This window comes from Sceloporus undulatus, chromosome 10 (assembly GCF_019175285.1).
Source record: "Sceloporus undulatus isolate JIND9_A2432 ecotype Alabama chromosome 10, SceUnd_v1.1, whole genome shotgun sequence".
NCBI classification, from domain to species: domain Eukaryota; kingdom Metazoa; phylum Chordata; class Lepidosauria; order Squamata; family Phrynosomatidae; genus Sceloporus; species Sceloporus undulatus.
This window is the reverse complement of record NC_056531.1, coordinates 10,500,452-10,526,011: the sequence shown is the minus strand read 5'-3', so window position 1 is coordinate 10,526,011 and position 25,560 is coordinate 10,500,452. Positions and strand designations below refer to the sequence as shown.

The window sequence follows — 25,560 nt, the reverse complement described above, 5'->3', positions numbered from 1 at the left end:
TTTTAGTATACTGGGATGTAGTTAATCTGGCCCTAGAGACCTGAATTTGTTTAGAGTAGCCAACTATTCCTGTATTACCTCTTTACCTATTCTGGGCTCCATTTCCTCTACTGCATCATCTGCTCCATTTCCCCCAGGTTGAACACTGTTCTCCTTTTTGGAGACGATTGAGGCAAAGAAGTTGAATAGTTCTGCCTTTTCTCTGTTCCCTGTTAGCATTTCACCATCTTCTTCGCACAGCGGCCCTATCATTTCCTTGTTTTTCCTTTTGCTATGGACATAACTAAAAATCCCTTTTAATTGTTTTATTTTATAGCAAGCCTTAGCTCGTTCTGTGCTAAAGCTTTTCTGACTTTTTGTATGAGCTGGCTATTTGTTTGAATTCTTCTTGGGTAATTTCTCCCTTTTTCCATTTCTTGTACATGTCCCTCTTGAGTCTTAGCTCAGTTGAGAGTTCTTCAGTCATCTATCCTGGATTCTTTAGACACATCCCATTTTTCCTCCTCATTGGAACTGTTTGAAAGTATGCCTTCAATATCTCACTTTTAAGAAGCTCCCATCTCTCATGAACCTGCTTCTCTATTAGTATTCCTGGCCACGACATTGTCACCAGTACTTCCCTAAGTGTACTGAAATCAGCTTTCCTAAAGTCTAGAATAAGTGTCTGACAGTGCTTGGCTTCCCCTTTCCGCTGTACAACAAACTCCAGGAGAACATGGTCACTCCCACCTAAGCATCCTTCCACTTCCACCCCATTAACCAGATCATCCCTGTTGGTTAGGATCAAATCTAAAATAGCTGATCCCCTAGTTGCCTCTTCCACATGAAAAATGAGATTGTCTGCAAGACAAGTGAGGAATTTGTTGGACCTTAAATTTTTGGCAGAATTTGACTTCCAACAAATATCAGGATAGTTGAAATCCCCCAGTACTACTACATCTCTCCTTTCTGAATGTGACTCACAGAAGGCTCAGAAATGACAACAACCCTGAAAAAATAACCCACCACTTCACAGAGAAGCACCAAGTGAAATGGATGCAACTGCCCCATCTTCATTTGCTTACAATACCACTGACCCCCAACATAGGGCCCAGGGTCTTTCTGGGTAAGTTATCATAGCAGCCCAATTTGTTTCAAGATTACAGGGTGCGTACCTGTGTCTGCAGCTCCCTTGGGGTACTGCCACCCAAGGAACCATTTGAAGGGCACTGGAAAATCCTACTTAGGAACCCCTTAAAAATGACCCTAGGAAAAACTCTGGCTTTCCTTACTCTGACTACCCTAAAGAGCCGAAGGAAGGTGAAAAAATGGGAGTAGGCAGCATGGAAATACAAAAACCAATGTTAACATTTGGGATTCATCCCAAGGTTTAGGCAAATGATGGTTATCTCTCTTTCAAACCAACCTCCTAATTGTCAAGCTCTTCTGCGAGAGAGATTTGCCAGCCGAGAGATGCCCTTCCCCACCCCCTACACATTTGCCTGGATTGCGGTTGCCAGTCATTTCTGTGGCAGGAAATACAGATGTTATTTTGGCATTCCAGAACTGAACAGGAGATGGGAGAAAGAGATAAAATTGCAAAAGCCTCTGGCAAACACTCCATTAAACACACACACACACACACACACCGGCTAATTGCTAAAACATCCCTGCAGAAATAAGTTTAGTTTTTCATAAAACAATGGTTTTCAGACTTCTCTGAGTAAACAGCAGACGTAAAAGCTATGCGGCAAGTAATGCTTGAGGCTACCCTGTACAACTACTGTCGATCTAAATTGTTTGAAACTTTGCGCGTCCAGTACATTTCAATTACACAAGTTGGGACTAGCAAGGCACCAGGCTGGGCATGGTGTTTTTCTTAGAGGACATTAGTGATGAGATGGCTCTGGAAAGCTGGGTAGATGCAAAGGTGAAGAACCTCATGTGGAATTCAGTAGCTTCAGGAAAATTTGGAGAGGCATTGTTCTTGTTCAGTTACTCATTTTTCAATTACTGTAAATCTAAAGGAATGACAGAAGGGTACAAAATACAGTCGGCCCTCTTTATTCGAGCTTATGCAGAAGGCAAGCCCTGGCAGAAATAATGGGCCGTGTACTCGCGCTGTGTGCCCCATGCCCCATGTGCCCCACCATGAGCACATGCCTCATTATTTTCTATGGGGCTTGAGCATATGCTCTTTTCCCTATACATGCGGAGGGGGATCTGGAATGGATCTCCCACGTATGGAGAGAGCAAACTGTATCTGTGCAGCACAGAAAGTAGATAGGGAGATGTTTTTCTCTCCCTCTCATACTAGAACTTGGCCATCCACTGAAGCTGACTGGCGAGAGACTGAAGGCAGATAGAAGGAATTATTTCTTCACACAACACATGGCTGAACCGTGGCATTCGCTGCTTCACTGGCTACTGGCTCACTTCTGGGCACAATTCAAAGTGCTGGTCATGACCTATAAAGTCCTACACAGCATAGTCCAGAGCATCTTAAAGATCATATCTCCCCATATAGACCTGCCCCAGTTCTATCATCATCACAGAAGGGCAGGCTGTCTCCCACCTTGTTTTCCTTTTGCTGACAGGCAAAGACATTGTTTTAATGCTTAAGCAAGGGAGTCTTTTAATAATAATAATAACAACAACAACAACAACAACAATAATAATAATAGTTGTTGTTGTTGTTGTTGTTGTATACCCTGCCCAATCACAAGGAATCCGGGTGGGTTACAGCAATTAAAATACATAGAAAGTACAATAAAATTCAAAATAATAATAAATAAAATTCAAAATAATACTAAAATAATAATAATAATTGTAAGCCACTCTGATAGCCTTTAGGGCTGAAGGGCAGGGTATAAATACCATAAAATAAATAAATAAATAAATAAAAGTACAATTAAATAATCACAATTTAAAAGCAATAAAATACAATAGTATTAAAATTAGGTAAAAATTGGTGGACAGAGCAACAAAAATCACAATATGCGGGGAGAGGAGCAGGGTTGGGAAGGCCTGCGGGAAGAGTTCCGTCTTAAGAGCCTTCTTAAAAGCTGTAACAGTAGCGATGTGGCGGATCTCCTCCAGCAGGTCATTTATTTGAGCGGTTTATTTAAATTTTTAAACTTTTCTATGTCTTCTAAATGATTTTATACTTTTTCATGTAGTGATTTTATTTTATTTTTTTAATTTTAATTGACTTTCTCTGGAAGCCCCCTTGGGTCCCACTCTGGGGGAAAGAGGGCATACAAATGACATACAGTATATAAATGTATTACATGTAACTATTGGTAACTAGGTACGTCCAAGCCACTTGAATTTCTGAAAAAGTTGCATTCCATGATCTGAAGAAACGATCTGTGAAAAGGTAGTGTAACAAGAAAGTTCTCTTGCATCAACTGCTCACCAGTGTGATTCTGCATCCAAAACAGCCAAATACACTCACTCTAAGAAGTTGCACTTCTTTAAGTTTGGCTGCCACAGGCAGCAAAATCTAGTTATTTCACAGACAGAACGGATACTGGACAGATAACAAGGCACTGCTGCCAGATTCTGTCACATAATGTGTTGCCTGATAAGCATCGGTAATAATCTCCAGTGCCAAGGTGTTTTGTGTACAAAGGAAATTACTGTGCTGGGTGAATGGAAGAAATGTGGATTTCCAAAAAGAAAGGAGAGGGAGGCCTAGAACACTGATATACTCTGCGGCATGACAACAAATGGGCACTAGTTATTAACCAGGAACAAAGTAAGGTTTCCTGTTATTGTCAAGTAGTTTATGTAGACGTCTACCTCTGTTATGTCTCCAATTGCATAAATGTGGGGAACCGAAGTGGCTTCTCTTGCATCAACAATGATCTTTCCCGTCTCTGAGTTTATTTTCACTCCAGCAACTTCCAAATTAAGAGGTTTGGTGTCAGGGGCTCGGCCTAAAAAAAGAAAGGAGGGTTGGTTAGAGAGACAGCAGTATGATTTTAGCAAGTTCTAAAAATAAAAAAGGGGGATGGGGAAAAAAAACCTTCATCAAAATGTTCCTAAAATGTAGGTGAGATGCTATTGGCTAAGAAGAATATAGGATATGACAAAGGCTGCATCTCCTTCATCCAGAATTCTGAAATTTCAAATATTCTAACATTGAAAATTGTCCACAAGGGTGGCTGAGATAGCAACACCTTTGCGTTCTGATGGTTCAGTGTACACAAGTGTTGTTTCATACACAAAATTATTAAAAATATTATGTATAAAATTAACTATGTGTCTAAGGCATATATAAAACATAATAACAAATGAATTTCATGTCTAGACTTGGGTCTCATCTCCAAGATATTTAATTATGTATATGCAAATATTCCAAAATCTGAAAAACTCCAAAATCCAAAACAATTCTAGTCCCAAGCATTTTGAATAAGGGAGACTCAACCAGTATGATCTCATGACTTCTTCAATAGCTGTCCAGATTGTCACTCAATAAGATGTTCTAAATAATTCTGGAAAAGTCAGTTGAAGTGGTGAAGTTGTGACTGGGAACTTGATCAAACCCACTCAAGATACATTTGATGCATGCGAACTGACAGGCAAAGCAGGAAGTAAAACATTAATTCAAGCTGGTTTCAAAACTTGCTTCTTCCTTCTTCCCAGGTTTGGGAAGACAGTGGAGAAGAATAAGATGTTGGGGTAAGGCCTGACGTCCCCTGGAGTAGACTGAAATGCTAAAACCCTGAGGAAGATAAATGGACTGTTTCACTTTAGTGTGCAGGTGAAAGATATAATTTTTAGAACAGTTAATATACCACATTTATTCTATGGCTTTCACCCTACGCACTCAGCATGGTATATAATTTTAAAACAACACCTTATAATGTAAGTGATCTGTTAAAGAAGGGGAAAAAAACCAGGGCAGGAAAACAAACAAACAAAAACAAGTAAGTGCATAGATCCAAGTAGAAACTCTATGAAGTTCCATAATGACCAGGTAGAATGACCAGTGATGTGCAGTTTGGGAAGGAGTTGAGTTGAACCTGAAGTTGTCCATTTCACCACCTCAGAGCTCTACTGGTTCATTTTACCAAAAGGGTAGATCACACCTTTGGTGGGCAACTATGATGGAAAACTGGAAAGTTACATGGCATATTGACTTTCTTTTCTTGCCTCTTTTAAAAAAACAGGATGCGGGAGCATAAAAGTCATTTTTAAAAACATGTTGCCACATCAAAGGCCAAAAGGAAAGTGCTGGACCTACCATGCAGCTGATTCTGGATGCAATGAAAAGGAAACCAGTTATTAGTTAATTTGTCAAATCTATATACTTAATTCTAGGGTACAGAGTCGCTGGTGGGCTTGCTGTCTTAGCGAATGCATCTTGATGCTGTGCTGGACCCACACACTTTAGGCAGCACAATGGGGAATAAGCAATGTCATCAATCCCCACTCCCAACCCATGCTTTGGTCACCAAAGCTTTCCATGTGGTTACTGTGAAACATTTAAACACCAGGACAGTACACACTCAGTGTCTCACTCAAAAGGTAAACTGCACCAAGTTCCATAGAGTTTATCCCGGTTAGAAGGTGAACATAGGAGAATCTTCATTTTTTCCAATAGGCTCAAAATGGTACCCATAGCTTTCTTCTTTCTGACTTCATCTTCACAACAAGCCAGGAGGTAGGTTAGGCTGCTAAATGGTGACTGGTCCTGGGTCACTGAGCCAGGTTCATCACTGAATGGGGGTAACCCTGAACCATTTTCGTACTCCCGGTCGCAAAGTCATCTTGCAAGGTGAGGGACAGAAACAAGCTGTGCCAAGTAACCATTGGCAATTCCAAGGGGGGAAAAAACCAGTGTGTCATGCCAAGGGAAATGTGAAGCACAAACCTAAAGGAGGAAGATGCCATTCTGACTTTTACAAGTGTGTATCCATTTTTGGAGACCAGATAGGAAAAGGAATATGACTAGCTTTCCTTTGCCCAGAGTAGGAAGTGTGGAGGAGAAGGGGGCACCCTTTCATGTTTTATGTGAACCTTCACAAAAATGGGAAATGCGTTTGCATTCTAAAAATGCCAATTTAAAAACAAAAAAGCCACTTAAAGGCCTTTGATGTCCATGTAGGAAATTATTAAACAAAAGAAAAACCTGGCTCCTCAATAGGGCTTCTAATTATAAATAAACATATGATTCACGGTATTATCCATCTGTGCAAAGAGCCAGGTCCTCCGCCACATATGCCCCCCACCAAAACAATGTCACATCTGAATGCCTCTGTGGGGACTTCGGTGGATTCATTTCAGCTGGTGAAACCGACACTTCCTTTGGGAGCACTGAGTGAAGCTGTCGGCGCTGGGCTATCTGTCTGTCTTCCTTGCTGCCATCCCCATGGGATGCGGATCTGCTGTTCCTTTCTCTGCCCTCTGTTCCTTGGCCCTGATGCTATCAGGCACCAAAAATAATAAACCTCCCAGACCTTATCTTGGCTCGGATGTGAAACAACTTCCTACCGTTGTATTTCTTTGTGCACTGAGAATGAAGTCTGGAAGGTTGGCAAATGGGCAGCTAACGGGGTTTTCTAGTTTCCCCTTTTTCCGGCCCAGGCAGGACCAAGAGAAAAAGTTAGCACGCAACGTGACAGATGCTTTGATTATTATTATTTTTCAAAGAGAGAGAAACCGCCACGCAAGCCCCCTCCGCCCCACAACCTGCCAATAGATGACTTTTTTTAAAATGGTGTGACAAAAACAACAGCTGAGATGATCAAAACCTGCAGGATGACATTAAACCTTTCGGTTCCAATCTCGCTCAACATCTGCACCGCTTGGTCTTAAGAATGAAAGAAACCAAGCAAAACACACTTAGCTGATCCAACATGAAACCTCATCCTTTCTCCCATGTGTGCCTCAAGTGGAATTCTGAAAGCAGTCACTAAACATTAAACGTACCTTGCATTTTCATTGGCCACTGGCCATACCAGCTCTGATTTCAAAAGTAAGATATATTCAGTACACTTTGCATTAAGATCCAGTGGAGTACAACTTCTGCTTTTGGAAATTTTCTCATAGGTTTGGAGGCATACAATGCGCTTGAGCTTCACAGTAGCCTCCTCTAGATGCTTTAGGACCTTACAATGGGGTATGAGTAGGTTATCAGAGTGGTTAAGGGCACTTAGACAAATACAAACTGTCTTACTATTTGGCTCAAACGTCCATCCAACTAACAGTCCATCTACCCCAGTGCTGCATGCTCTGACCTACATTGTCTCTCCAGGATCTCAGTCGGAAAGTGAGTGGGTGGATGGATGGGGAATCCCATCACATGCTACTTATTATTTTTAATGAGAGGTGCTAGGGATTGTATCTGAGACTTTCTGCAGGCAAAACATAATCTCTTCCACTGGCTGCCCCTCCCCAAGAGAGATCATTTTTTTGTTCTCAACAGCCTTATATACCCATCTTAATACCACTTTAACTGCTATGGCTCAATGCTATGGAATCTGGCGATTTGTAGTTTGTTGTGGCACCAGAGCACTCTGACACAGAAGGCTAAGTATCTCACAAAATGACAAATCCCAGAATTCCATAGCACTGAGCCATGGCAGTTAAAGTGGTGTCAAACTGAATTATTTCTCCATTGTGGACGCAGCCCAAACTGCCACAACCAATGTGACACCCAGAGGAATGCACATTCTCCAGACGCAGCTTGCACATATCTCTCATGCATGTATATATATGTTCACTTGCACACACCAAATTTCATGTCAGAAACTCATAACTATTAGTGCAGAAGCAACTAAATAGTCTCTTTGCTAACTCACAAAGGCAGGACAGAACAATTTTCTCCAGGGATTTGTGGTGGCTGTCAAGTTCTTAACTTCTTGAACCAGGCAGAAGTAACAAATGTGTCTTTTGGTTCTTGTAAGACTCTTACTTCTGGAGTGTGTGTTGCTGTCTGATCATATAGGACTCTTGAACAGCTTATTTACACAGAGCTGAAGAGAGGTCTTAAGACCTAAGAATTTTAGAGCGTTGAGGAATGGCATTGAAAGAGGGAGATGGCCAAACCACACACATAGAATAGCATTCCATAATTGTGGGGACACAATAAAAAAAAGGCCCTACTCCTTACATACGTCAGTCTATCTTCCAAACAAATGGAAACAAAATCTGCCATATAAAACTACCCAAAGTTTAAGAAGCACTCCTCCAATAAGTGAAAGGCAATAATCAATAAGAGGGCAAAGAGATGTTCTCTGCTCCATCACTAGATGTGACAGGCTTAAGTTGAAGCAAAGTGAATTTGGGAGAAACATGGTAAGAGCAATTCTTACCTATTCTTCTTGGTAAGAGCAATTCAATGATGGAACCAATCACTCAGGTAATTGCAAAGGTAAAATTACCTGAGTTGGAGGCAGAGAGCTCTCCCTTTTTTGAGGTCTTCAAACAGATGCTGAATAGCCTTATGCAAGTGGTGCTTTATCACCATAGCTCCTCTGCACTGAATAGTGGGTTGCATTAGATGGCCTATAAGTCCTTCTATGATTCTAGGGCAACCTGAGATCCAAACAGTTAATTTTGCTTGCACTGGTGGTCATTTCCATAGCATATCTATGACAGTTTATTGTACTTATATTGTGAAGGGTAAGAATGTGGAAAAAGTCCTTTATTGCCTAGAGTTCTCCAAATCCCCAGCCAGCATGGCTACTGAGATTCTGGGATTGCAATCCAAAAAAGAAAGAAAAGCAAAAAAGAACTTTCCCACACACTAGCCAGGAAAGCCCAAGGTTTGAAAGCTTTGAAATTCTTAAGACATCCCTTCAGCTCAATGTAAATAAGCTGTACAAGAGTTCTGTATGATCAGACAACAACACACACACACCAGAGGTAAGAGTCTTCGAAGAACCAAAAGACACAAAGACACATTTGTTGCCTCTGCCTGGTTCAAGAGGTTAAGAACTTGACAGCCACCACAAATCCATGGAGGAAATTTCTCAAGCCTCTTCCTCCTCTATAGAGGATGCTGGCAGGGTTATACCCAATGGAGCTTGAAGGGCCGATACTTCAGCATATGGGATTTATCAAAACAAAGCTCTGCAGGGAAAAAAACACCCAAACCCTAAACTATTTTCTTGGGTAATCCAAATGGATATGGCTGGGAAGTTGGAAAAGGAAACTATTTCCAGCTTGTTTAACCCTTTCTCAGTATCAAATACCAATGGCTCTCAGCCATCAAGCCACTTGTGATGGGAAAGAGACTGCCAAGCAGTCCAGCAGAAGCAATACAAAGTCAAGTGTGGGATGCTTTAAGGAAACATTCCCCAATTTAGTGCTCTACGGATGTGCTGGATTGCAGCACACATAGTTTGGTCCTCAAAGGATCTCAGCTAGCAGAGGCAGGGCAATGATCCTGCCTGAGGTTTTGGAATGCTTGGAATAAGAAGAATAAGAATGATTATGATTTCTTACCCACTTCTCCCTATTAATCAAGACTGGGAATAACAGATTAAAATACAGCAACAGACACCGAACAAAATTAAAAACATGAACACCAGTTAAAAATACATATTAAAAACATAAATTGGATTGAACACATGAATCTAAAAAAACATCCGGATAGAAGAAATTGGTCTTTCATGCTATTTTAAAGTCAGACAGCATATCCAGCTGCCAAGTCTCTTCTGGCAGGTCATTCCACAATTTGGGGGTGGCTGAAGAAAGTCCTTTGGTCAAAAGTTGCCAGTCATCCTGGCTGAATACTGCACACTACTGGACTGACAGGACAGTGGTCTGATTAGGACTGGCCCTACTATCAGAGGTGGGTAACTGCCTCAGGTAGTGGATGCTGGGCAATGGGAAATGACAGGAGAAATGTGTGGCCATGTGGCCTGCTCCTGTGTCTCTTAGACTAGCGTGAAGTGTGACTATGTTTAATCCAAAACAAAATATTTGAGAGAGAATGAATGAGAGAGAGAGAGAGAGAGAGATTCCTGCTTGCGTAAAGTATCTGATCAGTTGAGAGATAATCTGAACGAGTTCCCAAAAGCCACATCATATTTCTCAGGGAAATTATTTCATGCACCTCCTGTGTGCTTTTCAAAGTCACCCAGACAAAAGCCACTTTTAAAACAACAGTGCTCCTTCATATGTAGAAAGGCGTAACCTAATCTCACTGTTATTGTTCATAATGATCTGCATGCAATTCTGAGCCTTCCAGGTCAGACGATGCCCTGAAATAATGGACACAGAAAATGCCGAGAACCACAATTATTTGAGGCGGATTCAAGGAGGCAAGTAGAGTTAACTTGGCAGAAGCCTGGTTTCTGCCGAACGCCACAAGCTGCCCCCTTTCAGTCACCATCTGTGATTGGCACTTCGGCAGGCAGGAAATTCTCAACACAACTATGCTTCCCAGTCTATTATCACAGACACCTGGTGTGGGTATGTTGATACAGATTTCTTTAAAAACAAAACCAAACAAAAAATTCTCAATGAATCACGCAGCGACTGCACACCAATTAACCAGTTTAAACGGCTAACAGCCTTAATCCTATGGGGCAGGGTGCAAAAGCAAGCACCATGGCAAGGAAAATAGTTCAGGTCTGGTTTCTAGAACAGGGGTGGAGGGGGAAAGGAGAACTAGTTTTGTTTTTCTGAAGCTATTGGAATGCAAATTCCTTGCTAATGAGCAAAAATCAAAGGAAGCGTCTCATGGGTCCTCGGAGATTAACAGGTTTATTGGAGCATATGGTAGGCCAGCCTTCTGCAACAGGGTGATTCCCCAGAGGTTTCGAATGATAAAACCCACCATGATGGGAGAGTTATAGCCCCAATGCTCTTCCACTGGAAGTTTCTGACACAATGAATCTGTTACACTTTAGGTTGCTATAGGATTTTTGGATGCATTTGCTGCTAACAAGCTAACATGGCCACTCTTCTGGAACGAGTCAGCAATAGGATGGTTTGCAGTCATCTTATGTGGTTTGGTCTCTCTCATTTGCTTCAACTGGTTCACAGTGTATCAGACGTGTGACAGTATCCCAGCAATATCTGTAGTGTGGCTTAGCCAACCATCTTCTACAAGCCCCTCAGTCCGGTAAAGCAATCCATCTCTGAAAACCACTTTCGTAGGCACATCAGCTAGTTTGACCAACATGGGCATACATGAGAGAGAAAGACATTGAGCAATGGGTAAAACACTGAACAGCGTTGTAGCTCCATGTTACCCAGTTCAATAACTGTATTCTCCTCCAGACCTTGTACCTGGGCAACTTCAGTTGGTCCAGGAACTTATTTTGATCCCTGGGACATGCTGTGAGCCACATCCCATTGTAAATGTGGGTTTTATTGATGGTTGTTTTTCTTTCTTTAATGGAACACCTGGTCATTTCTAGTTTTGTAAATCACAACAATGAAGACCTACATATTCCCATTAGAGCAAGGCCCCGAGTCTTAGTTTAGAGGAGGATCTTGTTCTCCGGGGGCTTTCAGGAACAGCAATCCCTCCAATATTTTTTTTCTTGGTGCGAGTCCCAGAAGGACCATGGGCCACAAAAACAGACTAGGACCAGTGTGTGACCATGACCCATTTTTTGCTGACCCCTACTTTAGGGACATTGCCACTCAAAGGAGGCAAAACCAGGGTAGGTGGAACAATTGTCTGATTCAGCACACGGCAGCTTTGTATGTTCCCATGTAATCCTGTGTGATCTTGACGTGGCCCACACTTTTGCCCTGGGGTTGTTTTTTTCTGTAGGCATAATACCAAGTAATACAGCCTTCTTTCTCCCTCAGTGACTCTTTGGATTTATGCTTGCTGAGTATTCCCCGCTTTGCAGCAATTACATTCAGCTGTCAGCTTCTCTTCCCTACCTGCCATTCTAAACACGGGACAAACGTCAAGCCAACTACACCTGGAGTCTTTCAGCGTATGGCTTCTGAATCAAGGGCAGGGCTTGACATCATTCCAGATGTTCGAGGCAAATCAGATAAGGTGTTTGTGAAACGGACGGGTTTTGATTTTGAAAACACCACACAGACATAATGAACAATTTCTCAACTATTGATAGTCATCAGAACTGTCAAGCGATGCCACTGATAAACAGATGAAAAGATACCGTTCAGTCTGGCCTTGTTATCTTTCTATCCTGGAATTTCTTCCTTCCCACCACCTCTGGCAGAGCTTTGGCAGGAGGGTTATAGGAAGGAGCATTTAAAATTAAATTGTCCTACAGCCCAGTCTGATATTCGGAAGTGGTCCAGGAAGGACTCTGCCATGCAAATGTGCAGAGTGTGGAGCTCAGTTATTTAACTGTCTAGGATGGGGCTATTCTAACCTTTCTTGACAGGGAGAACCACAACCTGGTTGCTGGTACATCTCTACCAACCAAATTTCTTTCAAGGGTGGGATGATGTCCTCCAAAGTCTTGCTCACCTATGGTCTTGCTTTGGAGGACATCGTCTGTTTTGTCCCCCATGTTGCTTAACATCTACATGAAACCGCTGGGAGAGGTCATCCGGAGTTTTGGGGCGCGGTGTCATCAGTATGCAGATGACACCCAACTCTGTCTCTCCTTTCCATCTGATTCCAAGGAAGTTGTCCCTGTGCTGAACCAGTGCCTGATGTCAGTAACAGACTGGATGAGGGCAAACAAATTGAAGTTTAATCCAGACAAGACAGAGGTGCTCCTGGTTAGTCGTAAGGCAGATCAGGGAATTGGGGCTATGCCTGAGCTGGATGGGGTTACATTCCCCTTGAAATCTCAGGCTCGCAGCTTGGGTGTGCTCCTGGATTCCAGTCTGAATCTGGATGCCCAGGTCTCAGCAGTGGCCAGAAGTGCATTTGCACAATTAAAACGTGTGCGCCAGCTGCGCCCGTTCCTTGAGACGTCAGATCTGGCTACAGTGACACATGCTTTGGTTACATCCCGATTGGACTACTGTAACACACTCTATGTGGGGCTGCCGTTGGAAACTGTTTGGAAACTTCAGTGAGTCCAAAATGCTGCGGCTAGAATGCTGACCGGAGCCAGTTACAGGGAGCATATAACTCCTGTACTGAAACAGCTTCACTGGCTACCGGTTTGTTTCCGAGCACAATTCAAAGTGCTGGTTATTACAAGCTTACAAGCTTCATTTATATACCACTTCATACCACCCGCCTAAGCAGTGTCTGAACGGTTTACAACTGTAAGCTAATTTGCCCCCAACAATCTGGGTACTCATTTTAGCGACCTCCTCGGAAGGATGCAAGCCTGAGTTGAGCTTGAGCCCTTTTGCTGGTCTTGAACTCGCAACCTTATGGTTTTGAATGAGTGGCTGCAGTACAGGCATTTAACCACTGCGCCACCAGGGCTATGACCTATAAAGCCCTACACGGCTTAGGTCCAGACTATTTGAAAGACCGTATCTCCCCATATGAACCACCTAGAGCCCTAAGGTCTTCAGGAGAAGGCTTTCTCTCGGTCCCAACACCATCTCAAGCTCGCCTGGTGAGGACCCGAGAGAGAGCCTTCTCAGTGGCAGCTCCTTCCCTGTGGAACTCCCTTCCACGGGAGACTAGGCTGGCCCCCTCATTGCTGGCCTTTCGCAGGCAGGCAAAGACATTTTTGTTTAAACAGGCCTTTTGAGATCTGGCAGGCTTGGTTTTATTGGGAGATGAGAGGGTTGGACTTGGACTTTTTAATTTTAACTCTGTATGTTTTTAAAAGTTTCTCTTTGTAATTTTTATATTTTTATGATTTTAATTTTATCTTATGTTTATATATGTTTGCCGCCTTGAGTCCCATTTTGGGAGAAAGGCGGGATAAAAATAAAATAAATAAATAAAGTAAGTCTCTGTGAAGGGAGCTGTTTGGAACCAGCCAACTGCAGGTCTGAAGGCTCAGGGGAGAAAGGATACAGTGGTACCTCGGGATACGAAATACCCAGGTTACGAAATTTTCGGGATACGAAAAAATCCCATAGGAAAACATTGTTCCGGGTTACGAATGTTTTTTCGGGTTACGAAAAAACTTTTGGTGCTTTTTTCGGCTTTTTCGCACGGAATCGCGGCTTTTCCCCATTAGCGCCTATGGCAATTCGGCTTACGAAGGCTTTTCGGGTTACGAACGGTGCCACGGAACGAATTAATTTCGTAACCCGAGGCACCACTGTATAAAATTGAGACTTGTCTCTGACAAGAGAGATAAGGGAAAGATGGCCTAGAGATAAGGAGAAACTGTAACAGAGAGAGATCAATCAGCCAGGGGAAAGAACTGAATAGGGTTTTGGGGAGCTGTGAATGATTCAATTGTAAAGGGACTGATGTGTGATCTAATGTGACTGATTGTTCTTATTCAGTTTGATAGAGATTTTGGTCCTGCATATCATAGTGAACCCAGTGAATAATACAGCCACTAGTCCTTATAGGGTCAACTTGATGCCCAAGTGCCCAATCCAGGGAGGGCTTTTGAGGGGGGAAGGGGTAATGTGAGTGTCAAGAGTTCAAGAGTTTAGAACTGTGTTTGGAACAGTGGGGCATCTGTGCTGCATACCTTGATCATCTCTGCTTTAGATTACTATGACATGTGCCACAGGGCTGCCCTTGAGGGTTCAGAAGGTGGAAGATGGGACAGCTAGATTGCCATCCCAACTTTTTGTATGAGATTTTCCCATCCTAAAAGGTTGTTGTGGCTCATTTTTCTGGTAGTAAAAGCGCTGAGCTAGACTACGCTGGGTTTTTGGACCTATTCTTTTGCCTCTGGCATTGCCTACCCATGGAACGTACCCCCAAGAATTTCTCTGAACTGAACTCAGCCCTTGGATTAACAGAAATCCCCTGTATTGAAGGCATGCTATTAGACATTTTTTTTACCTACTGCCCACATCACCGTGTCAAATTCATCAGATTTTTCTTTGCCAGAATCATGGTATTTCCATGTCACCCGCAATCGGCCATTGTCAGCTTTCTTCACTTTAGTCGGGCTGCATTTCTTTAGAAATCTTGTGCCGTAGTCACCCATGTAGTCTGTTAGCAAGGTGGCCATTTGCTACAAAAAACACAAGTTGCAAAAGATAAGTGAGAAATCACTCAGAAATCCAGATTTTCCATTATATCAAAAATTAAAGTACTGTTCAAGTAATCCCATGCACCTCATGGGTATGCATTTCTTACACTTTCTCACGCCTGTGATCCATGGTCTTGTGTAAACCGTTCTTCCTCAACTCCCTTTCTTCCCTTTAATGCACAACAATCTTACGCGATCCATGACTCTGGACTGGCTCAAAGTCTATCAGTGAGCTTCAATGGTAGACTGAAGACTGGGCCTTCCTAGTCGGACACTAGAACCAAGACACCACATCGACTCTCATAGGGAATGTGGAGTGCAGTCTTGCTTAACAGTTCAAATGCTTCATGAGAGACCACATTTAAATGTGAAGGCACTCAGACCAATTTTTTGTTTTTAAAAAAACCCAAAATACCTGAAAGGGTTCTTTAAGCCCCAGTCTGAATTAAATGCAAACATGCACACATACACACACACGCACTTCATTTATACAAATAACCTCTACACAATGTTGCAGGATGGAATGCTTTTGTTCAGAATCCTGATCATTTTATTCCATTTTCTCCTCCCAGCAATCCATGGCTGTTGGGGATGGTCATTTGGCTATTTTGGGGGTCTTCCATCTGGTCTTTCCCCCCAGAATATTTTGTACCTCTGAAAAACACACCCCAAGCCAGCTGATACCATTTTCCTGTTTACAGATGGTGCCATTTTGACTTCAAAAGGTATGGCACTCACTCGTAAACATGACAATCTCAAGTTGCCAAAGTCATTGGCTTGGTCCAGACACGAGCCACATCTTGGGATTGCAAGAAACTTGCTTCCCTTGCCTGCTTCAGTTCCCTCCCATACAATGGAGATTGCGATGGCTGTGACAAAATAAACAGGTCACTCCTAGGAAAACTATGTATAAAGTCACCACCTCCTGCCAAGTGACTCATTCATCTAGGTCAGGAATGGGTAACTACATAGGGGCCAGGGCCAGTTCCTCCTACTGATGGGGTTGCCATAAGTTGACAGGCGACTTGAAGGTACAGACACACACTTCTGAAGATTCTAGGAGGATCCTAGAGGGTATCTGTGTGAGGTTGGGGGCCTTTTGTATATTTGGGGGGATCAATCAATTGCGTGATCAAAAACTCATGCAATTAAGACAAAAATTGAGAAATTGAGGGACTAGGAGTCAGATTTCACACGCTGCAGAAGTGGAGCCCAGGGGCCAAATCCAACCCATGGGTCACACTTTCCCCACCCCTGGACTAGGCTTTCCAGCTCAAGGCAGTGGGACTCCTGGACGAAGGGTAATGTTGTTGCTGGTTGTCTGTTTAGGCATGTTTAGTTCAAAAATAGCAAGCGTCATATTTCCCTGGTTTCCCACGTGCCACAATCTTCATACAAACTCGTCAATAATAATCATAATCATAATGGGTATTTGTAGCCTATGCTAGGAATTTCACAAAGGAAGTTGCGGAGTGGGCAGAAACCTGGCCTCTGGTGCTCAAGCTATGGCATGTTGAGAAACTGGGCAGCGGCAAAAAGAAATAGGCTGCCTGTAGCTTCTAGTCTCAATTGCACAAAGGCTTTTCCCTCCCTGTCATGCCTCTGGCATAGCCCTTGTCCATCCTGGTGACTCACGCCGGCATCCTGAAAAGCTCCTAGAAAAAAAAAAGAAACCCTGTCCTTCCCAAAGACACCTCCGAGCATTTGAAACAAACGCCACGTAACTGTCAAGCTATCACGGCTGTTCAAAAGACGTTCTCATGGCAGTTGATGGGGGGAAAAGTCAAACTGTCAGACATAAAAGGATAAATTTTCTAGTTGTATAAACTAGAGCTCACCAAACCACCCACACAGAAGAACTTAAGTGCTGTTTGTTGGGGTTTGGGTAGTTCGTTTTACTTTCATGCTATCAGTCACAACTGGGAGAAGAGTAAAAGTAACGCCCACGCCAGCATTTGTTCTCATCTGAAATTTGATATGCCCGCGTTCCCCTGTCAGCTTGCGTCTACTAGTACCTCTGTGCCTCCTTAGTACAGTACCCACTTCTTCTTCTATTTCAGCCTGCCTTATTTGTATTATTTCAGTTCAAAATAAAACCTAGTCCCAATCCATATTTTTGCAATCCTCACTGGAGGCAACAGGCCGGCTGCAGCATCACCACTCGTACCGTTTCAGGGTATCTGAACTGAGCCCAAGCCAAAAGTTCAAAACCAATCTTTAATTTTTTTAAAAAATTGTTTTTTTGGAGGGGCAGACTTGGGGATGGTTCTAAAAGCAAAAAGTTAACCAAACTCTTTTGGTTTGGTTATCCTAAACCAAAAGAGAAAAACGGCAAACAAAGGTCTAGGGGAAAGCTACTTGCTATTTTCCCCTAGACTTGAGGAATGCCCACATTTTCTGGAAAAAAGGTAGTGGGATATCTCTCACTCATTTTAATGGAATCCCTTCTATCTATTTATTCAATCTTACTTACGCAAAACCTTCACTTTGTATCAACAGAAATGGATTACCAATTATTGGTTACCAGTGATTAAAATCTTAACGTATGAAAATATAACAGATTAAAACTTGTTCCCTTGAGCCTTTGAAACCTGGTGGTTAAAGTCAGAAAAAAATGTAATCTTGGTCCTCTCATTCATCACTGGCATCATTGAGCTTTTATGTCAATCTGACTACTGTATATTCTCGACTATAAATCGACCTCATATATAAGTTGAGGGCAACTTTGGGGCTGAAAGTATGGATTTTGATAAATCGAGTGTAAAACTTAGGCACAAGTAATGAAGGATGTAAAGGACGAAGTAAGGAAAAACAATGCCAAAGAACTTACAAAATTCCAGCAGGCATAACTATTTGTGCACATACTAAAGGTTGGACGGATGAGAGTGTAGAAAGGGGTCAGTGCTTCCAGGGCAGATTATTCTCTTGCCTTTCACCATATATATGTGTGCATGTGTTAAATACAGTAGTTACACTGACCATGGATAAGTTGACACAAGTTTTTTGGATCAATTTTTAACCTAAATTTCTAGCCTTATACATGAGCATATACAGTAGCTCCATTTTTGTAGTGTTCAAAAATATACTACATGTATCTAAAGAAGTGGGCTGAGTCTTGAAAAGCTTATGCTAGAAATTTAGTTTTCTCTATTAGCCTCAAAGGTGCTACAGGGTTCCCTTTTATCTTTTTAGTTCCATTTTTGGCTGGGCTGTGTTTATGCAATTCTGTAGCAGATGGTTGGTTTGTTTTATTGTTTAAGCCACTCTGGAAATCCTGACATGCCCCATAACACAGTTCAAGACTTTTATTAATAGTAACATTTACAACTATCAAGAGTTGAGCAACATCTTCAATTGAGGTGTAGTTCACAGACGTTCAGGCCAAATAAAAATCTTCAATTTCTTGCTAGATTTTTTATTGCTGCTGCTGCTACATCAGGTGAACACTGCTGATGCCTGGTTTTTATTTATTTGTTTGCTTGTTTATTCATACATGCATACATAAATATATTATTAATTTATTTATTGTATGAGTCAGTTAACTACCAAAGGATTCTTCATCAAACTCTACAGTGGCCACAAACCACAACGCCGAGTGAAAAGTAATTGAGGACAAGGGCCCAAGCCTTTTCTGCATCGAGAGTACATCGACATTTATAACAGTGGGAAAAATGAATAGATTTATTGAGGCATCTTTTGTCCCAGCTGTTTCTTTAAATTTATGTTTGGTTTCAGGGGTGGGAAAAGTACTTGGCAAGGGGCCGAAATGTGTGGACACTTTTAAAACTGTGCATCTATGATGACCTACATTGTAGGTCTAATTCTGTATATATTCTGTGTGATAATAGTGTATCCGGTGAATGAAAATGTCCCACTAAAGTGCATGAATGTTTTACAAAGTAGCTCAAGGGACGAACGGAGGTCTCTGCGGGAAAATACTGGCCTGAATTGTATTGATGAGTTGCAACTAGAGTAGACCCATTGAGTCAAGTGTTGAATTACGAGTCGACACGTACAATGAGTCAATGCATTACAGTAAATTACATTGATGGAGTGGATCAATTCTAAGGATTAACAATAGGACTTGGGCCACCATCTGTCAGGACTGATTTGACAGGGCTTGTTGAACCAGGAATATAAGACTGTGTCCAATATCTTATAACCCACGTCCTCTCAGGTACACACAAAATACAGCAAACTGAGCATGGAACAAGCTGAGCAAAAAGACCAAAGGTGGCAAAAAAAACAAAAACCCTACCTGATCAAACCCACGAAGTGGGATGCTCCTCATCATGACTGTGGCGTCCAATCCAAGGCCTGTGAGAAAGCCAGCGCACTCAAGCGAAACATCTGATAAGTGTTCAGTTCAAGGACAAAAATAGCTCAGCTTATGTTTAGAGGGAATAAATTTGCTAAGAATTGCAACATCAAGTCGTAATACAAGCATTTTCATAACTTTCTCTTCTGCCCTGTGGAAATCTTCCATTTTTATCTAGATGCACAGAGGATCTATTGCTCTCTAATACTGCCTTTTAATACAGGTTGAGTCTCCCTTATTCAAAATGCCTGGGACTTGCTTGCTTTGGGATTTTGGAGTATTTGCATACACCTAATGAGATATCTCAGAGATGGAGGCTAAACATAACATTCATGTTTAATATACACCTTATGCACATATCCTGAAGGTGATTTTATCCGTAGTATTTTTAAAATAATTTTGTGCACGAAACAAAGTTTGTGCACACTGAATGATAAGAAAGCAAAGCTGTGACTATCTCAACCATCCATGTGGACGATTTTGGAATTCCAGATAAAGGGAGACTCAACCTGGATTGTATTAAAATACAGTACTGTGCCAGTGTAGAATAATAGGTAGAATATCAGCCTTTACGTAGAGAACCTGGGTAATTTCACTGAGTCACAAAGCTCAATGGGTAACTTATCTTCCAGCCTAACCTACTTTACAGTCTGCTTCAATTCATTGTTTTGCGAACTCTGGAAGCTTGAGACTTCTGCAGCTGAGAGCTCAGCAACACAGTCAGCAAAATAACATGGTGCAGCTCTTGCTAAACTGCCTAGCTTTAGATTGCAGACTGCATTGCTATTTAATACAAGGAAACAAGAGGGAATTGGAGTTTCCTTTGTGCTCCATATTGAAGAAAAACCCAGCAATGAGAAGAAACCCTGGTGAGAAACCTGAGCACGAGAATCAGTGGATCGCGTAGTTGGTGCCTAAATGTTTTTTAATCATGGATTTCAACAAGAGCTGCTAAGCAGTGGCACTTGGGCGTATTGAGCCTTCACAGAAAAGATAAATATGTCAAGCATGACAATAAATCATTATAGCTTTTACAAAAGATACAGCTGGCTCCGACAACCAACCTGTTCAATAGAAAGCAGAGAGAGAGGGAAAAAACCAAAATGAGACTGTGCATATTGTCATAACTAAAACAAATTATTTTCTGGAATTTTGTGGCATGATTACAGGTAAACTCCAGCATAAAGGCACCACACAGTGTGAGTCAGGCTTCATACAATGAAGGTACGGATGGAGAAAAAGCAGTTTGTTTTAAAAAACATACACAGAGCTTAACAATGGACAACCCTATTATATGAAATTAAAATAGTCAGAGATTACATAACACATTTGCTTGGCCAAACAGAACCTCTGGAAGAATGATTAAAACAAACACACACACACACACATATACATATTACAACCCTAAACAAACTTACCAGGAAGAATGCAGTAATGAACACAGTGGGATTGACTTCAGAGAAAACGTGAATAAGATTGTACTGCCAGGTTGCTGGCCAGGCCTTCATATAATAAAAACCCAAACAGACCTGACCCAAGATATTTTGCTGCAGGAAGAAAAGAAGATGGCACCATCCCCAGTGGCATCACTAGGGTTGGCATCACCCGGTGCAGTAACTCATGGTGTCTTCCCACACCATACAGAATCCTTAGTCATGTTTTTTGTACTAATGATGCTCATAAATCGTAATTCCCATATATCTCTGAATGTAATCAACACTGAAGACCAGTCTCTTCCGGCAGACTTATCCAGATGATCTTAAATTGTGAATTTTGAATGATGAATTAAATTTTTTTTTTATAAACTTTATTGTTAAAACAGTGCAGTACAATTATTAACATACACACTATTACATTCATTCAATATATTAAACTCTCATATACATATACTTAAGAGTAAAGAAGTCACAAATTAATCAAATAGATAAGACCAACCTTTAGTTTTTACCTAATTCCTTTTTTACGTGCTCTTCGTCTTCTGCCTCTTACCTGTGATTTCTCTTTCCTTCTTCTTAAACCTTCGACTTATTACCTTCCCAAATCTTTCTTCTTCCCTACTTCCAACTTCCTTTCTTACCCTCTTCCACATCTCCATTTCCTATCTTCTTTACCTCCTCTCTTTAATCTTCCTTATTACTCTTCCACTTACCTTCTCCTACATACCCAAACCTTCCTCTTCCTATATCCCTTTCTAGTTCTTCTCTCAAGGTCCTATCTAATTTTGTCTAACTAACTTCTTATCTCTTCAACTTCATTCGTACTATCCCTGAATGATGAATTTTAATTGTGGATTGTACATCTCAGATGGCACATTGTATTTGTCCTTTTAAACTGATGTGTGCTTTTTTAAATTGATGCCTTTTAACTGGTGCTGTTCGTCTGTTAATTGTTGTTGCTCCCCATCTAGATCCATGGAAGGGGGGGGGATTAATAATAATAATAATAATAATAATAATAATAATAATAATTTGGGGAGCAGCGATGTCACCCCCTTGGGATGTCACCTGGTGCGTCCTGCACCCCAGCACCCCTAGTGACACCCCTGACCGTCCCCACTCCGCATCTTCATCTTGCCCAATGGTAGGGCCAGCTCTGATTTCAAAAGCCATTTTTAAAAATGATTTAGTTATGCAGCGATCTGGATGGCAAACAGCAATTTAAAATACAATTACATTCAATTAAAAAGATGATGAAGGCAGAGGCCTCAGGTAAGACACAAGCTTTGCATAAAACAACAGATACGAAGCAGAGAAAAGCTTGTTAGAATAAACATGTTGTTCACCAGGCAGTGAAATGAGAGAAGAGAAGATGGTGATGGCGGGGAGAAGAGGTTCCTCTTTAGCAAAAACCCAAAAAACAAAGATAATTTGTTTTGAAAGGCTATCCTGACAGCAGAAAACTCTCAAATATAGTTAAATTGCTTAATAAGGATAATTTGTGGAGTGAACTTCCCCATTTTGACCTTCATTTGAGGAGAGAAAGAGAAAGCAAGTGAGAAAGGTGGAAAGAATGTACAAATCTACTGCATTAAGATGACAACTCATGACCAGGGCAAACTAAGATGTGGGTGGCCCACCACATTTGTCCTTTCAAAAGGATAATGTGACACAAGAATAGATAATGCCAGTGTCATCACTAATCCGTAGAAGTACTAATAATATAAATCAATCATTTTTTTAAAAGCAAAAAAGGGAAGAAAGAAAGAAGGAAAGAAAGAAAGAAGAAGAGAAGAAAAAAGGCGGCTCTTTAAATAATGCCACGGAGGACCCGCCAAAAGTCATCAGCTCTATGCTCAACCACAATGGGCAAAGTGACAGGAATGCGCCTGGAGTTATTATGTGAAGTGATGCTGATGAATCTCGCGCCGACAGGACAGGCTTGCAACTGTCCAGCTCATGTAAACCATGACTCAAGTCTGAAAATAGGTGGGCTCAGGAGGCTCAGACTGAGATTTCACTACACAAAGCACTGAGACACTCTGACGAAGGAGACAGACGAAGCATGACATTTCCTCCCTTGTCCCGCCGGCCGCAGAGTTAAGCGTTTCTTAATGTTATTGAGTCCAAAGGGTGGTTCATATACGGAAAACCAGACAGACTTTTCCTTCATGGGGTCCCACAGCATCCCCCAGACAGTGAGTGGTGCATATGGAAACACCAAACAGTAATAGGCTGTATTTGAAGATGGCTTCATGGGCCCTGAATTACAGGCAGCTCTCAGGAGGGTTGGGCAAATCGGTCATATTCACTTTTCATTTTTTTTCAGGATTACACTCATTCTGTTCTATGTGCAGCGATCTGAATTTTTTAAAGTCTAGGCAAAAATTCATATGCATTTTCTTGTACAGTCAGCCCTTCTTATACATGGATTTCGTATACACAGATTCCAGCATCCACGGTTTGAAAATGTTCAAAAAAATTATAAATTTCAAATATCAAACCTTGATTTTCCATTTTTATAAGGGACACCATTTTGCTATGTCATTATATTTAATGGGACTTGAACATCCACAGATTTTGTTAGCCACAGGGATCTTGGAACCAAACCCCAGCAGATAACAAGGGTCCACTGTATATTTTTCTTTACACTTTTCCTAATAGATGCATTTTTTGAAAGCCATGTTGCAAGTGAAACGTTTCATATGATACTGAGCAGTGTGATATAGTGGGTAAAGTGTCAGGACTAGGACCGTGGATACAAATTCCCTCCCAGCCATGAAACTCACTTGATCACTTTTATACAGAAGTAATTACAATGTGCGCTGCACAATATATCACATAAGGACTAACTGTTGCAACAAGTGCATTGAAAGAATGCATTGGCATTTTAAATGAATCTTGATTTATGAAAGGAAAGTGGGATAGATAAAAGCCTAAATCCTATAGGTTGGTCCTAACTAGAGTAAACCCACTGAATCAATTATTGAAAAGGGAATCAATACATAGGGAAATCCGATGGGTTTAATAGGTTTACTTTAGTTAGAATCATAGAACCATAGAGTTGGAAGAGACTGCAGGGGCCATCCAGTCCAACCCCCATGCAGGAACTCTCAATCAAAGCATCCCTGACAGATGGCCATCCAGCCTCTGCTTAAAGAAAGAGACTCCACCACACTCCGAGGGAGTTTGTTCCACTGTCGAACAGCCCTTACTGTCAGGAAGGCCCTCTTAATGTTGAGGTGGAATCTCTTATCCTGCAGCTTGCATCCACTGCTCCGGGTCCTGTTCTCTGGAGCAGCAGAAAACAAGCTTGCTCCCTCCTCAGTACAACATCCCTTCAAATATTTAAACATAGCTATCATATCACCTCTTAACCTTCTCTTCTCCAGGCTAAACATCCCCAGCTCCCTAAGTCATTCCTCATGGTTTCCAGACCCTTCACCATTTTAGTTGCCCTCCTTTGGACACGCTCCAGTTTCACAATTTCCTTTTTAAATTGTGGTGCCCAGAACTGGACACACTATTCCAGGCCAGAGCATAAGAGAGTGGTACTATGACTTCCCTTGATTTAGACACTATACTTTTATTGATGCAGCCTAAAATCGCATTGGCCTTTTTAGCTGCCGCATCACACTGTTGACTCATGTTCAACTTGTGGTCTACTTGGACTCCCAGATCCCTTTCACATGTAGTTTCATTCAGCCAGGTGCCCCCATCCTATATCTGTTCATTTCATTTTTCCTCCCAAAGTGCAGTATCTTACATTTCTCTGTGTTGAAATCCATTTTGTTAGCTTTGGCCCAGCTTTCCAATCTATCATTTTGAATTTTGATCCTGTCCTCTGGGGTATTAGCTACTCCTCCTAATTTGGTGTCATCTGAAAATTTGATAAGAATGCTCCCAATTCTGTCCTCCAAGTCGTTGATAAAGATGTTGAATAGCACTGGGCCCAGGACAGAGCCCCGTGGGACCCCACTGTTCACTTCCCTCCAGGATTAAAAAGAGCCATTGTTGAGCACCCTTTGGGTTCGGCCGGACAACCAAGTACAAATCCATGTAACAGTTACATTGTCTAGCCCACATTTCACTAGCTTGTTTGCAAGAATGTCATGGGGAACCTTGTCAAAGGCCTTACTGAAATCAAGATATACTATATCCACAGCATTCCCTTCATCTAACAAGCTGGTAATTTTATCAAAGAAAGAGATCAGATTTGTCTGGCATGACTTGTTTCTCTGAAACCCTTGTTGACTTTTTGTGATTATGGCATTGCTTTCTAGATGTTCACAGACTCTGTGTTTAATGATCTGCTCCAGAATCTTTCCTGGTATTGATGTCAGACTAACTGGACAATAATTGTTGGGACCCTCTTTTTTCCCCTTTTTGAAGATAGGGACGTTTGCCCTCCTCCAGTCTGCTGGGACTTCTCCTGTTCTCCAGGAGTTCTCAAAGATTATTGCCAATGGCTCCGATATTACATTTGCCAATTCTTTTAATACCCTTGGAGGTAGTTCATCTGGTCCTGGGGACTTACATTCATTTAGATTAACAAGGTATTCCTCTACTATCTCTTTACTTATTCTGTGCTGAAATTCCCCTTTTCTGTCCTCTGCTCCATTATCCTCAGGTTGAGCACCCTTTGCCTTTTCTGAGAAGACTGAGGCAAAGAAAGTGTTGAATAATTCTGCCTTTTCTCTGTCTTCTGTTAGCATTTTGCCATCTTCTCCACGCAGTGGTCCTACCGTTTCCTTCTTCTTCCTTTTGCTGTGGACATATGCAATAAAGC

At 41.7% G+C, this 25,560-nt stretch overlaps 1 protein-coding gene across 1 annotated transcript in view; it reads right to left on the bottom strand.

The window, feature by feature from the left end:
* TXNRD2 (thioredoxin reductase 2) overlaps window positions 1-25,560 on the bottom strand; it is an 83,210-nt gene that overhangs the window by 22,124 nt on the left and 35,526 nt on the right. The window contains 4 exon segments of the mRNA XM_042441567.1: window positions 3,784-3,920; window positions 14,825-14,999; window positions 19,276-19,367; window positions 20,380-20,399. Coding sequence (XP_042297501.1) covers window positions 3,784-3,920; window positions 14,825-14,999; window positions 19,276-19,367; window positions 20,380-20,399 — 424 coding nt within the window.